The 14,003-nt window shown below is 43.1% G+C and overlaps 1 protein-coding gene across 2 annotated transcripts in view; it reads right to left on the bottom strand.

Annotated features, from left to right (window-relative positions):
* The window catches only part of Ptpro (protein tyrosine phosphatase receptor type O), a 199,138-nt gene that overhangs the window by 95,320 nt on the left and 89,815 nt on the right, over window positions 1–14,003 (bottom strand). For both annotated transcript variants that reach the window (XM_013115524.3, XM_005072983.4), the window contains exon 2: window positions 1,267–1,540. In XM_013115524.3, the coding sequence (XP_012970978.1) occupies window positions 1,267–1,540 (274 nt within the window). The remainder of the gene's footprint in view (window positions 1–1,266; window positions 1,541–14,003) is intronic.

The raw sequence follows: 14,003 nt of genomic DNA, 5'->3' as shown, positions 1-14,003 counted from the left end.
TTGCAGGTCTTGGGTCTGTGCCATTGTTAATTTTCAGAATTTAATAATGACCCTGGGACTCTGCCAATGAGACTTTAATTAATTTTTGACACTCGGGTTAAAAATAGTCCGCTAGCTTGCTGTTGAGTTCTTTTTTTTTTTTTTTTTTTTTTTTTTTTGGTTTTTATGATATAGGGTTTCTCTGTATTGTTTTGGAGGCTGTCGGTCCAGCCCGGCCTATAACTCACAGAGATCCACCTGCCTCTGCCTCCCGAGTGCTGGGATTAAAGGCGTGCGCCACCACCACCCGGCCACTGTTGAGTTCTTTCTTCTGACTGTTTCTCTTTTCTTCTTATCCTAACAGACACCATCACACTGTACTTTTCTTTACTCATGACCACAATGGTCACGGATAACTGACAGTTTAATGGGGGCAGCAATTAAAGCTCACCCTGAAGTGCATGAGCAAACGGAACTTCGATGAAGCTCTCAGTTGTTCTAGTGTCAAGCCATGTCTCACGGAGGTGGCTTTTCTGTGTACTCTGTGACATGTTGCCTTATGATGTGATGCTGAAGTCAGAGACTGTGGTGAAAGTCACCTGCAGTTAAAACCATTGCTACAAACTCCACAAGAGCAGTGTCAACTCTGTATTGCATTTGTCTTTCGGTATTTTCCTTGGGCAGTGGGAACCAAGGCCGTGTTTGAGGTGAGATGAGGGATGGTCACTGTTGTCTGTGTGTGCCTCTAATTCCAGCCCTTGGAAGCCTGAGTCAGAAAGATTGGAAGGTTGGGGCCAACCCAGGCTACATAGCAAGACCCTGCTTAATAACAAAGAATGAAAAACACCCCGTATTTTTATGTCCTCTACTAAGAATGTCCAATTATGGTCAAATCAGCTGACTGTGAATACAAACTCATTGCCACAAGAACTAATTGCTTTGTATAGGACAAGACACAACAATCTAAGATCATGCATTTAAGTTATGTGGAATAAATTTGCATAGTGAAGTCATTAACCTGAAATTATCACTCAGTCTCAAAGTATATTGTCAATGAAGTTTGCTTTTTTCCCTATAAATCAGATTTTTAAAAAAAAAAATAGTGGATATGATCAACTTGGATACTATATTACCCAAACTTTTCTTAATATAAGGGAGAGTGTTGAGCTATGTCATTAGACTCCAAGCTAAACACTCTTGCCATTCTGGTGAAATCTGCTTCAGCCATAGACTGATGAGGACATGCTCAGAGGAGAAGCACAGAGAATGACATCACAGGGTGCTTACTTGTCAACACGGTGACTGATCTGGAGGGTTTGGTGACCACGTTCCCATTGACCACCACCAGAGAGATTATGTAATAAAGACCATGATAAGTGGCCTTAAAGACCACAGGAGGAGGCAATGTGTTATTGAATTCCTCAAATTCGAAGAAATAGTTTTTGGACTCGCCGGCTACCCTCACAACATAGACGGATGCTGGGCTGACGATATCAGAAGCTTCTAAAGAGACAGTGATGTTGTTGTCATCTTGAACAGTCACGTGGAACGCTGTAACAATCTGTTCAAGAGAAAGACAAGAGGTAGAAGTCAGAGTCAGGTGATGGATCATAAAATTATGTTGAGATAATTTTTGTAAAATGAACAACTGTGTTGAGTGTGCGTATGGTAGCTGTTGGTGTTTCAGTCACACAACCAAAGTCAGTTTGCCCGTCTCATGAAAAATGATCTCAGAGTTTTAAAATGAACATTTGATATTCCAATGAAAATGTGTCTTGAGCTTGTGGAGTATTTAATGTGAAAAGCGCACAATACACATCAAATGAATGAAAAAAATGACAAATGAAGTCACTGTCAAAGTTAATTTCCAGTGAAGATCTCTGTTCTGATAAGTGGGAGAAGTGTTTGAGCAAACACTATTTTAGAGGAAGTCTTTTTGAGGTAATTATTTCCTTTCTTTTGCTCACCTGTCAATTCTGAAAGTGGGAAAGATGTCAGGATAGAACTCTGGGAAGATAATTCTCTTCATTATAAATTAGCCAGCCTTTAAGCAAAGAAATCCTGGTAAAATGGAAAAGGGACCATGTGCACAGCCATGGGTGTCGAAAATCATTCCTTCAAATCTTCAGGCAAGTTCAGGGGTTGGGGATATAGCTCAACTGTACAGGGCTTAGCTTGCATTCATGTAACGACTCGGTCCTGAGTACCACATACACACACATGAAAGTTACCAGCTGGAGAAACACTTTAGGAGAGATGTCTCAGGACATATGGCTCAGGAGAGACAGCTCAGTGACTAAGAGCATTCTCGGCTCTATTGTGAGAACCCACATTTCCAGCACCCACACAGTGCAACTCACAACTGCCTGTAACTCCAGCTCCAAAACACAACTGCATGCACACACAGACACAACACACACACACATAAATAAATAAGTAAATAAAAGAAACTTAAAAAACTATGTGTAAAGTAGCCGGGTGGTAGTAGTGCATGCATTTAATCCCAGCACTCAGGAGGCAGAGGCAGGCAGATCTCTGTGAGTTGGAGGTCAGCCTGGTCTACAGAGCAAGTTCTAGGACAGTCTCAAAAGCTACAGAGAAACCCTGTCTCAAAGAATCAAGAGAGAGAGAGAGAGAGAGAGAGAGAGAGAGAGAGAGAGAGAGAGAGAGAGGGAGGGAGGGAGGGAGGGAGGAAGGGAGGGGCGGAGGGAGGGAGGGAGAGAGACAGAGAGACAGAGAGACAGAGAGACAGAGAGACAGAGAGAGAAAAGAAAGAAGGAAAAGTATAGTTGGCCTAAATGTCCATTCTTGATTCTGTGCGGACTCCAAGGGCAGAAATAATGCATCGCTGTTTGCATCCAAGACTCTCTTGCTTTGTACCACTTATTACTTAAGACTCTTCACATGTTTGGTGAATTGTATAAATTATCTCACTACCATAAGTTAACCATCCACCCGATGTAGTTGCTAGGGTCCACATTCCACAGACAGTCTACAAATGAGCTCACTGCATGCGTATTTGTCCTGAGAGAGATGCTACTCCCAATCTCATTTTCTAGCTGAAGTTCAAAAAGACTACTTTTCCAAGGTCATAAGTTCAAAACCCAAACTGCCTATTTGTTCAGTATGCCTATTATTGTCACCTTCACCTGTTTCCTAACACTGGGATTGTCATGCAGAAAGCAAAAAGGAAGCCTTTGCCTGCTGATTCCCTCAACTACATGTGGGCATTTCTTAAAATCAATCTGTCTATTGAATTTTGTATGACACATTTTCAGCAACTAAACATGGAGTATATATGAATGTCCTAAAATAGTCTATAGAGATTTAAAAATGTCCCCGTAGTTTTTCTTTTGAACACGTTTTTATAGTCATTAGTATTTACATAAGATAGCAGGCATTAGTAAGTATTTAGTTCTGTCTTCACATTAAGTAGGCTGGATTGTGTTCATGGTATACGCCATCCCAGGTCATGAGTAGTAACTTAGTTTTAGGCGTATCCACATCTCTAAGACCAGATCCTGGTAGGTGCTGGGTACACCTGATGTGTGTGGCCATGCTTGCAGTAGAAGATAGCTTCTGTGCATGAATTCTAAACTTCTGGTTGTCACATAGTCTCCTCTTAGCTTCAGACATCAGTCGGGAAATGCTTTCTTTGTGGGTGCCTTCATCCCTCTGCACACAGAAGACGTTGAATCTCAAGCCCTTAGTTCTTGTGCACAGTGAGCACAATTTTTGGGCGTTTATGATCAAGCTCATCTGAAGGATAGGACAGTGCATATCTGACCTTCCACCATCCGAGTGAGGCTAGCACAGAAGAATTCAAACTTTCTGTGTCCCTTTTGAGTCCACTCCCTGCGGGTAAATGCAGCCGTCCCTAACCAGGCAGCTGTCCCACCAGCCGCATTCAATGCCTAGCCTCAACCTGTCTTTTCCTGCTGAGAAAGAGAACCTGAGTCAGTCCCTTAGTGGCCTGAAGCAGCAGGCAGGTGTGCTGGGGATAGGGAAGGCTCAGGTATGAGGAAAAGAAACGAAGATTAAAACACAGACCAGCCTCAGAAAGAGGTCACATTTGGTGATTTCCTTGACTCTGTTCATGAACTTCCTGGTGAATTGGGCACTCTGGTGATAGACAGATCTTCAAATTAGCTGGGGACTGATGAGAAAAACATTTAGATTTTAACTTACTGAAAAGAACTGACAATATGTGTTACCCTTTCCATAACAGTTTTTATTGAAGTATATATCATAATTTACTTGGAATCTCAGAAGTTTTGTATCTTGGTCGCCTAAAATTAGTTCTACTACTAACCATTATTTTCCACCGATCATATATGTATATGTGGATTTACAGTGGGTATTTGAATCAACAGTGTAAGTTTAATTAGGGGGAAAGAAGAAAAAAACTTACTTTTTAATTTTTTTATTATTCATCTTCCACACATGATTAGTAGTTTTTTTTTTTAGCACATAACAAAAATGAAAATGTTCTGTTAATCAAAATATAGAAAAGTCAAGCCCTGGATATTTAGTAACAGTCAAATCTGGCTTTTGTGTCTTATTGATTATAGAAGTTTGTTTATTACCTTGGAAAACATTAAGTTTATAAACACCAAAGTCACAAATATAAAAATTTTTTTTACACCGTGTCTCAGCCAGCCAGTTCAGGATGACTGCAACGATAAGGAAGGGAAGCTAGAGGCACATTTTATGTTTGGGTAGATGTCTACTGTGTCTTGATGCTTTACAGACAGTGGAATCTTCCAGAAAAGGGAGTAATCTTCCAAATGCTAATGCAGCTTTGGCGATGATTGTATCAGCTATTAAAATAAGTCTTGGCCCATGTACTGCCAGGTTGTCAAAAATAAGTCAGAGTGGCTAATCAGATTCGCTTGCTGGGACTAATGAGGACAGGCAGTGGGCCAAGTGGGAGCGAGGCAGTGAGCCTAAAAGGAGCCTGGTCTCGGCTTTGCCTTCCTCCTGGTCCATTCTGCCTCAGATTGTCCTGGGATCAATCTGTGCCTGGGAGGAGGGTCTGACTGTGTGCCCCCAGCGTGAGTTCTCTGCCAAGAGCAAGAAGGACTAGAAATCACTATCCCTGATTTGCTTACTTGGTGACTATAAAAAATACTTTAAGAACATTTTTGAGGCTGGGTCCACCAGTATTGCTTAACTCTGCAGTAAAATTTTCACCTAAATTTTCTTTGCACAACACATGTTAAAAGATTTCTTATTGGTGAACAGTTTTATACATTTTTGTGATGGATTGTGCACTTATCAAACACCCCCATCCCCCCTGCTGCCTGCCAGCCTCTCTCACTGTCCCTCTTTTCAGCAACTCCCCCTTGTGCTCTCAAGTCTCGGTTTTGTGCCAAGAGGTTAAGAATCTCTTCTTTGCCAGAGCAGAGGTGGGGGGTTATTTACTGGGGCAAGAGGAACTCACTAGCAGTTACACTACTGAAGAAAGCAACACCCCTCCCCCAACAACTGTTGATTGTCAAGCATCCATCTCAATGGGTGGGGTCTCATGGAACGAAATGACAGAACGAGTCTAGATATACATCTCCTCATGCCTCTTGTGATTTATGGTTCACAAACTAAAGATCAGCTCTTGGGGGCAGCTGCTGGGGCCTGTGGTTTGGCTATAGCAAGAGGTGGGGATTCAGGAGACTTGTGATTGGTCCATAGCTATTCCCAAGGGGAGAGGAGCTACTGGAAATAGGATGGGAGATGCTACTTAAAAGGCTCTGGGGAATAAGATGAGAAAACTGGCCAGAGACCAGTCAGGCCCTGGCAAACAGCCCACTGTCCCAAATAAAAGCAATAATAATAATGCCTTTTTGACAAGCTTTTGTAATGAGCATTTTCATGTATGATTTTTCTTTTACTCCTTATCAGACATAAGTATTCTCTCCAGTTAATACAGTGAGATGAAATAATTTGTTTAGATCCATAGCACAGGCTTGGTATCAGAGGGTTTGTATTTATGTCTCTGCTCTGAAGTTTACTACCTATGGAGTGCCCAGGCATGTCTAAGGGATCTCAAGTCACAGGTGAAGTCGCTGAGGATCAAAGATAATATGTGGATTTCTCAAGGCAACTCTTAGTGTGTGAAGGAATCAGCATCATCCCAGTTAAATTATCCATCAACTCAGCTTGGTTTAAATTGATTCACAGAGGAGTGTCTTGATTGTTAGTCGATGATGAAAACCCACTCCAGCGTGGGCAACACCAGTCTCCAGACAGGTGCGTCCAGCTGTATAAGAAGCGGGTTTCTTCCGTGGTGTCTGTTGGGTTCTTGTCCCGACTTCACCCCCATGATGCACTGAGACCTAGAAGTGGAAATAAACCCTTCCGTCCACCAAGTCACTTCTGGTTGGAGTGTTTATCAAAACAACAGATTGAAGCTAGAAAAGTTGCTCAAGGGAATTCTTTCAGCTACAGAATGTGTTTTTTGTTATGCCACCATTCCCACACTCTAAGAACCTGAAGAAAGGATGACTTCCCAGAAGCCCCCTTCCGTATCCATATGGTAGTTGATGACCAATTCGTCAGCGCAGGCCATTGCTGAATTCTCTAGATTATGCTTGGTAGATAGTTGAAAAGTGTGATATGTAAAAAGAAAACCACTTTGAAGATTAACAGACTTGAATTCAAACTCCAATTCATAGCTATTGTCTCATTTAAATTCTTCCCAGCTGTGTCCAACCTAGGGGTGGTTATGAATTCAACTCAGCGCATTTGTAGATGACAATATCATATTACTGTGTCAAAAGGTTGAACATCATTTTGGCCTTGTTGTCTCCGGTAGGTGACAGAGATACTTAAACCTACTGTGAATGTCTTGGGGGAAGGAGATTGCGAAGAGAGCAGCACTTTGTCTACCTTACTGCTAGGAACTTAGTAGATCCCCCCAAAGGCCAAGTCCCTTCCACTACATTTGTTTATTTTAGTGTGTGTGTGTCTGTGTGTGCGGGCGCATGCGTGCGTGCAATCGTGCATGTGTACACACACATGCACGCACATGCTGAAGCTTTTGAGTGGAGGTCACAGAATGACTGGCCGGAATCAATTCTCTCTTTCTACCTAGTGGGTCAGAGAGATTGAACTCAGGTCATCAGGCTTGGTGGCAGCTACCTTTACCCTGATGTTGCTAATGCATTTCTGATTTATTTCCTCTTGATTTTCTTTAAACTATGTAATTTTTAGGAGTTACATGTTTCTATAGGACACAAAGTCTAAGAATAACGTAAGGGTTAGTCCATTTCCTCACTCATTAGTGCTGTGCTTGTGACATCATGAACAATAGAAGCCAACATTTCTTTTTCTCTTAGTGCTGTGACAGTCTGAGCTCACCTACTTGAGTGAGGTAACCATGGAAACAGTGTTACTACTAATGGTGCTGAGAAACTTGGAAACCTGGAAGCTGTGCTTAGCTGATGATTGACAGAAAAGGAGGCACTTTTTCAAGCCAGAGGCACACAAAATTCATATGATCTCAGCAGGTGAGCAACTGGGCACATTCTAGACACCCATGACTTTCTTCTGGCTCAATGTGCTTTGAGAAGCAGATGATACTGATAGCTTAATTTTGCCCTTTTTGAGTAAAGTTTGAAAATGACTTCCCCTTTCGAAGATGCTTGGGAAGTGCTGCTGTTTGACTCACGGGTGGATGCTCTTAGAGACAGCCGGGCAGAGCTCTTACTTTAGAACATCTTTAAATCTTCTCACAGCCACGGAGCGTCTTTCTAACAGTGACCCCAGTTAGCTAAGTCATGAAGGTAGTTAACTAAGAGCCAAGTCTACTGCCCAATGTCACCACATGCTTGCTTAGGTAAGACCCTTGTGACATTTTGTAGCTCTGTCCTTTAATGACTCTTCCTTTTAAGTTGCTTAGATTGGCAGCCACATGTGAGAACTTTAACGAAAACAGTTTCACGTATTCACAATTCACTAGGGCTCTTTACAGGGTCCCCTACATGCACAGGGGAAAGTCCAGATGTTAGGGAAAACAGAATACACTACTTCACCAGCTGTGCTTGGTGCTTACTTTCAGATAGTAATGTTCTCAAACTGTGGAAAACGCGCCCTCTTTGATGAGGAGTGACAGCCACACTTACCTGTGAGTGTAATTTAGGGATCATGCTGGTTTAGTAAAGTAGTAGTAATCGGTTATTATCTAAGATTCCTGTCCTAAGTAGACACGGGTTGTTGGCTGTTTCCCGTACTGGGCAAATTTCCCTACAATTGCCTGGGCTTTTAGTCCAGCTGGACTGCTGAAGGTTACTGCCAGTTATCAGTGTCACAGTGGCACCTTTAGGGATATCTAACTTGCTGTGCAGGTCACTGTTGTGCTTTCTAGGAGTCCCATCAGGGTGGATTCAGCAGACATCACTGAAAAGGAACTGGAAAGATCATAAGCCAGAAGACCAAGAAGTCTGCTGTGAAACTCTCGTGTTCTACACATGACAGGACACTGCATCCATGAAGAAGTCTGCTGTGAAACTCTAGTGTTCTACACATGACAGGGTGCTGCATCCATGAAGAAGTCTGCTGTGAAACTCTAGTGTTCTACACATGACAGGGCACCACATCCATGAAGAAGCAAGCTGTGAAACCCTTGTGTTCTACATATGACAGGGCGCTACATCCATGAAGAAGTGTGCTTTGAAACTCTCGTGTTCTACACATGACAGGGTGCTACATCCATGAAGAAGTGTGCTGTTAAACTGTTGTGTTCTACACATGACAGGGTGCTACATCCATGAAGAAATCTGTGAAACTCTCGTGTTCTACACATGACAGGGCACCACATCCATGAAGAAGTGTGCTGTGAAACTCTCATGTTCTACATATGACAGGGTGCTACATCCAAGAAATCTCAGCAGTATGGCTGCCTAACAAAACCTGAACAATTCCAATACCAGTTGACACCTCAATATGGATGGATAACTCTACCAGAGCCCCATCCCTAGATGAGGAAGTGAGGAGGAATGCTGGGGAAATGAGTAGTCTTCCCCGGGGACCATAATCTAACACCAACTAGTAAGTTCTGAAATCATATGCCTATAAAAATGCCAAATGAACTCAGCATGTTATAGTTACATATTTACACATACACACACACACTCACACACACACACATCAATGATGATTAAAGAAAAAGGGGCCAGCCGGGTGGTGGTGGCACACGCCTTTAATCCCAGCCCTCGGGAGCCAGAGGCAGGCGGCTCTCTGTGAGTTCGAGGCCGGGCTGGACTGACAGCCTCCAAAACAATACAGAGAAACCCTGTCTCATAAAACAAAACAAACAAAAAAAAGAAAAGAAAAGAAAAAAGGGCCATGGATTTGAAAAGGTTGGAGGGAGAAGATGGGGAGACATGCAATTATATTTTAGTTAAAATAAGAGTTTTAAAAAGTTAAGGGTTAATGCTAAGACAAAAGTAACCCTCCTTTAGGTTCTAAAGTAGGAACTGGTCAGATACCCACTCTAAAACAAAAGCAAAAGTTCATCTCCATCACCCGATGGTCCCGGAACACCTTTCAGTCACTTGGTAAAGAAGGGAACACTCTGGGGGCCTGAAGAGAAGGATCTGGGCAAATGAACAAAGCCATAAACAGCCAAACTGGTATTCTACTTACAAAAACAGAGGGTTTTATTCCAGAAAGTGCAGGGAGAAATGAGAGACAAAGAGATAAGAAAACCAGGGAGAGAAGGAGCCAGCGAGATAGTGAGAAACTGGGAAGCGGAAGGGGCAGGCAGCCAATGGAAACACAGATGGAGAGGGAGCCAAGGGGCACTGTTAAGCTGGAAATGCCTAGTGTTGTGTTTGGAGATAGTGTTTTAATCAGTAAATGTTTTCCTTCTCCTGGGTTCCCAGTCTGCAGCAAGGTCTGTGGCATTCACAGAGCCTCGGTGTGCATGGAAAGCTTCCAGCACTCCCAAAGAGAACCCTCTTTACCTTAGCGTGGTGGGGTGTAGAAATGGCCTCTGAAGTTGGCACTGAAGGGAGAATTGGTGAGAATGACAATTTCTACTAGGTAAAATATCTTGTGGGGGTTTGAAATGTTATCAGAGGGAAGCGGATTTAAACCCGCTTTGTTAGGTGTCTGAGAAGGAAGCCATTCCTGACTCCAGCATGAAGTACTGAATGAGGGTAAGCAGAGGTGAGTGCGGTTGAAATGATGAATGATGTAGGAAAGAAATAGGAACTCACGTCTAAGTAGCCTTAAGAGATGCAGAATGCATAGCCTTCTAAACCCAGTAACTTGGACGGGTGTGTGTTGGTTCCTCTGTGGATTTTACACACACACACACACACACACAGTCACTATCATATACAGGAGGATGTTCAGGAGATATGGCAAGGAAGAAAGCAGGGGACGCAGGATTAGCTCAGTATGGTTAGGTGAATGAATTACCCATGGGCATCCTAGTTCAGGTGCTGAGCAAGGAGCTGAGAGGTCTGCTTCTAATATTTAGAAGTAGTAGATTCACCCAAATGGTCTGTGACATCCCCAGCCCTTGGCTTTTGACTAGGTTGACAGGGTCAGGCACATAGCCTTGAGACTTGTCTTTGTCTGTGTCTTTGGTTTCTCTCTTCTTTAAAATACTGGACTGGTGGCTGGAGAGACAGTCCAGCCTTTAAGAAACGACACTGCTCTTTCAGAGGAGTTTGTATCCCAGCACCCACATCAGGCCACTCACAACTGTCTGTAGCCCCAATGGATCTGATGTCTTGTTCTCACCTCTACAGTCTCCTTATTCATTCTCTCTCTCTCTCTCTCTCTCTCTCTCTCTCTCTCTCTCTCTCTCTCTCTCTGTCTGTCTCTCTGTCTCTCTGTCTCTCTGTCTCTCTCTCTCACACACACACCAATATACATAATTCAAAAATAAAATACTGGGTTATGAAGAGTGACAGATTTAAAGTAACAGTCTCTTGATAGACAGTAGTATAAAAACAGGAAAACAGGATTATGAAGGAAAACACCACCAGTTGAATAAGATATTTCTTGCTCTCTAGAACACAGATAAATGTACCACACTACAGATGCAACTTCCTCTTCTGGAAAATGAGGCCAACGCTTCTTTCTACAATGACTCATGCCATGTTTTGAGTGGGGTCTGTCCTGCTCAGCCTCGTGCTGATGGATACTGTGGTGGCCTTGGGACACGGATGGTTTAAGATGCCTTGTCTTGGGAAGAGGGCTTAGCTCTTCCTCATGGTAGGTGCTTGCTGACTTGTGACTCAGGTGCTTGTGAAAGTGTATATTGCTTTAGGCTAGTGTTCTCAACCTTCCCAATGCTGTGACCCTTTAATACAGTTCCTCAAGTCGTGGTGACTCCAACCTTAAAATTACTTTCATTGCTACTTCATAACTGAAATTTTGCTACTGTTGCAAATCATAATATTAATATCAGATATGCAGGATATCTTACGTGACAATTGTGAAGAGATAGTTACACCCACAAAGGGTGGAAACCCACAGGTTGAGACCTCCTGCTGTTCTAGAGTAAGACTGTGCCTATGCCTCTCTCTCATGCTCTCTTGCCCTCCACCTTTTTACCAGATTGTGAGGAAGCACGAGGCTCTTATTAGATGCTTCCGTCTGAACAGGGAACTACACTCCTTCCCTTTGTGAGTGAACCAGCCTCCGCTGTTTTTGCTATAGTAAGAGGGAGGTAGGCAGAGACAACTACATTGGATGGAGGCTCTAAACTGGATAGCACAGCTGGGTCTGTTCTAAGTGTCCAGCAAACAGCAGCTCTGTCCACAGGAATCAGATGGGAAGAAAAGCTTAGGGAAAGGCTTGCAGTTCTCACCTGTTACTCATCTGGTTCAGGCTGTCAGTCGGAACATTTCACAGTTTGCGGTCCTGGCTTCGCTAGCACCACTGACTGTTCCATCGCAATTTTCAAGAACCCACCTAACTGCCAAAGCTCAATGGCACCCACCTGCTCCAAGTGTCCCTCGCCTCTGCAGTCCTACCCACGTGCTCCTTCAGGGTAAAGTTTTCCTCCCCTCCCTTTGGCTGTCTGACACCAGTCTCTATTTAAACAACCAACTTTTTCAGAGGCTTTTGACAATTAGTCTCTATTTGAAATCTCACAGCCTATGTGGAGACCTCCTGGGACACATCCCTGGAGACGCCAGACCATGTATGTCTCTTCTCCTTTACCCCAGGGCCTCCCACCTTCAATTGCATATTTCAAGCATCTCAAACTGACACAAAGAGGAAATGCACCCAGATTCTCCGTAGGAGGGACAGTAAAACTGGGGTGTTTTTCTGGCTCATCTTCATTTCCTGGTGTTAACGTTAGTCACCAGGGTGTGAGTGGGGGTGTTCAGCCATCACTGACGCCATTTAGAACCAGAAGAAGAAGAGAACAACAATATGATATTTATGTTTTATAAATGAAGCTCAAATTGTCTTGTCTTTGAGAACAGCTGTAGAAAGACAGTCTGCAGTCTACCGTGCCGAGTCAAAGGCTCCATTCTTCAGGAGGTGGCACATGGGCATAAAGGAGCCTCTCATGCTGGGTGTTGGGACATGTCATGACTTCTATGTGACATATTGAACTTGTTAATTGATGTTTTACTGTTAAACATTTCCCTATTTCCCATTGTTGTGTCTTTTAAAAATGTAAGAAAATAGAAATTTTGCATTCCCACAGAAATAATTTTCAAAGTAGTTTAACAGGTAAGTTCTATGGTCCTGAACCCATGGCAATAGTGAACTCATCAGTAGGATCATTCAGGAATGTCTCAGTCTCTGTCACACATTTCTTTGTTTACACGGACAGTTGCTCTTGGTTGCCTGACGTAAGTACGCTAGGCCAGTGTACAACAACCTCCAGCATTTATGGTAAGATACTTGTGAAATTTTATTTATTCATAGTAAAGTCACAACATGACCAACATTCACAGATAGCAGAAGGTTTAAAACCAACGCCAGCGTGCTTGAACTTCTGAGACTTGCCTTTGGTATCTTGAGTACCCTGAAACAAAGCTTAAAAATCAACATTGAGTTTTCAGGTCTTAACCACTTGGTCTCTGCTTCCTCCTTCCATGTTCTCCATTTCCTTCTCCTTGTCTCTCCCTTCAGCTTCCTGTCTGCTGGCTAGCTCTGTAATTTTCCTAGAAACCTGGTTTGTTGTCTACCATAGTACTTTGCTACCGGGAGTTTAACGAACGTTTGCGAAAATTAAATCCATCTCCCTGTGTTCACTGAACCTTTAACCAGATCCTTACTAAGAGTACAGCTTATGCCTCGTGTGTCAGAGTATTGCTCAGGATACCTCAGTTTCCCTTTTGCTAAGGCAAAACTCTATAATCATTGTGGATGGAGATGAAAAAAACAAAAGACTTGGCCAAGCAAGGCAGACAACGAAATGGAGAGAAATGGAAGTGAATGGAGAGGAGGATGGAGTCCAACAGAGGAGGAAAGCAAATGTAAGTGGGACATGAAGACTGAGGCTTCCAAATTAAGCATAAGTGTAGGTGATCGATGAAGACCAGATGCTGCCGTCCTGTGCCTTCCCCGCTGTGATTTCTCGTGTCACCAATTTCTTGTGTTCTTCCTATTGGGGAGATAAACCTCAAGCTGAACAGGGGTTACATCTCACTTGTCCCCTTTTCTGCTTTCAACTCTCCTCCTTGTCTCCCCTGATGAGACTACAATTTGTTTTGGACTTTCAGAGAACTATGTTTTCTTAACAACATGCAGATAAACCATTAGCCCATCATCTGTTGCTATGGAAACCAAGGGATGTGCACACACACACACACACACACACACACACACACACACTCATCCATCTGCCATGACATGGCCATCCATTCACTTGGCTAGGCTCATGTATGGAGAGTCAGATACTGGATGGGAGACAGGACTCAAGGACTACCTTCATATAGTAAGTTTTCAGAATTATGAATTAATAAAAGCCGACCACACGAGTCATTTATAAGCTTTAAGAGATACACTTCAGATTTCCTTTTAGACAATAACTCTTGGGATCTGTT

Source organism: Mesocricetus auratus, unplaced genomic scaffold (assembly GCF_017639785.1).
Source record: "Mesocricetus auratus isolate SY011 unplaced genomic scaffold, BCM_Maur_2.0 Super-Scaffold_100001, whole genome shotgun sequence".
Lineage (NCBI taxonomy): Eukaryota > Metazoa > Chordata > Mammalia > Rodentia > Cricetidae > Mesocricetus > Mesocricetus auratus.
This window is presented reverse-complemented; position numbering and strand designations above follow the sequence as displayed.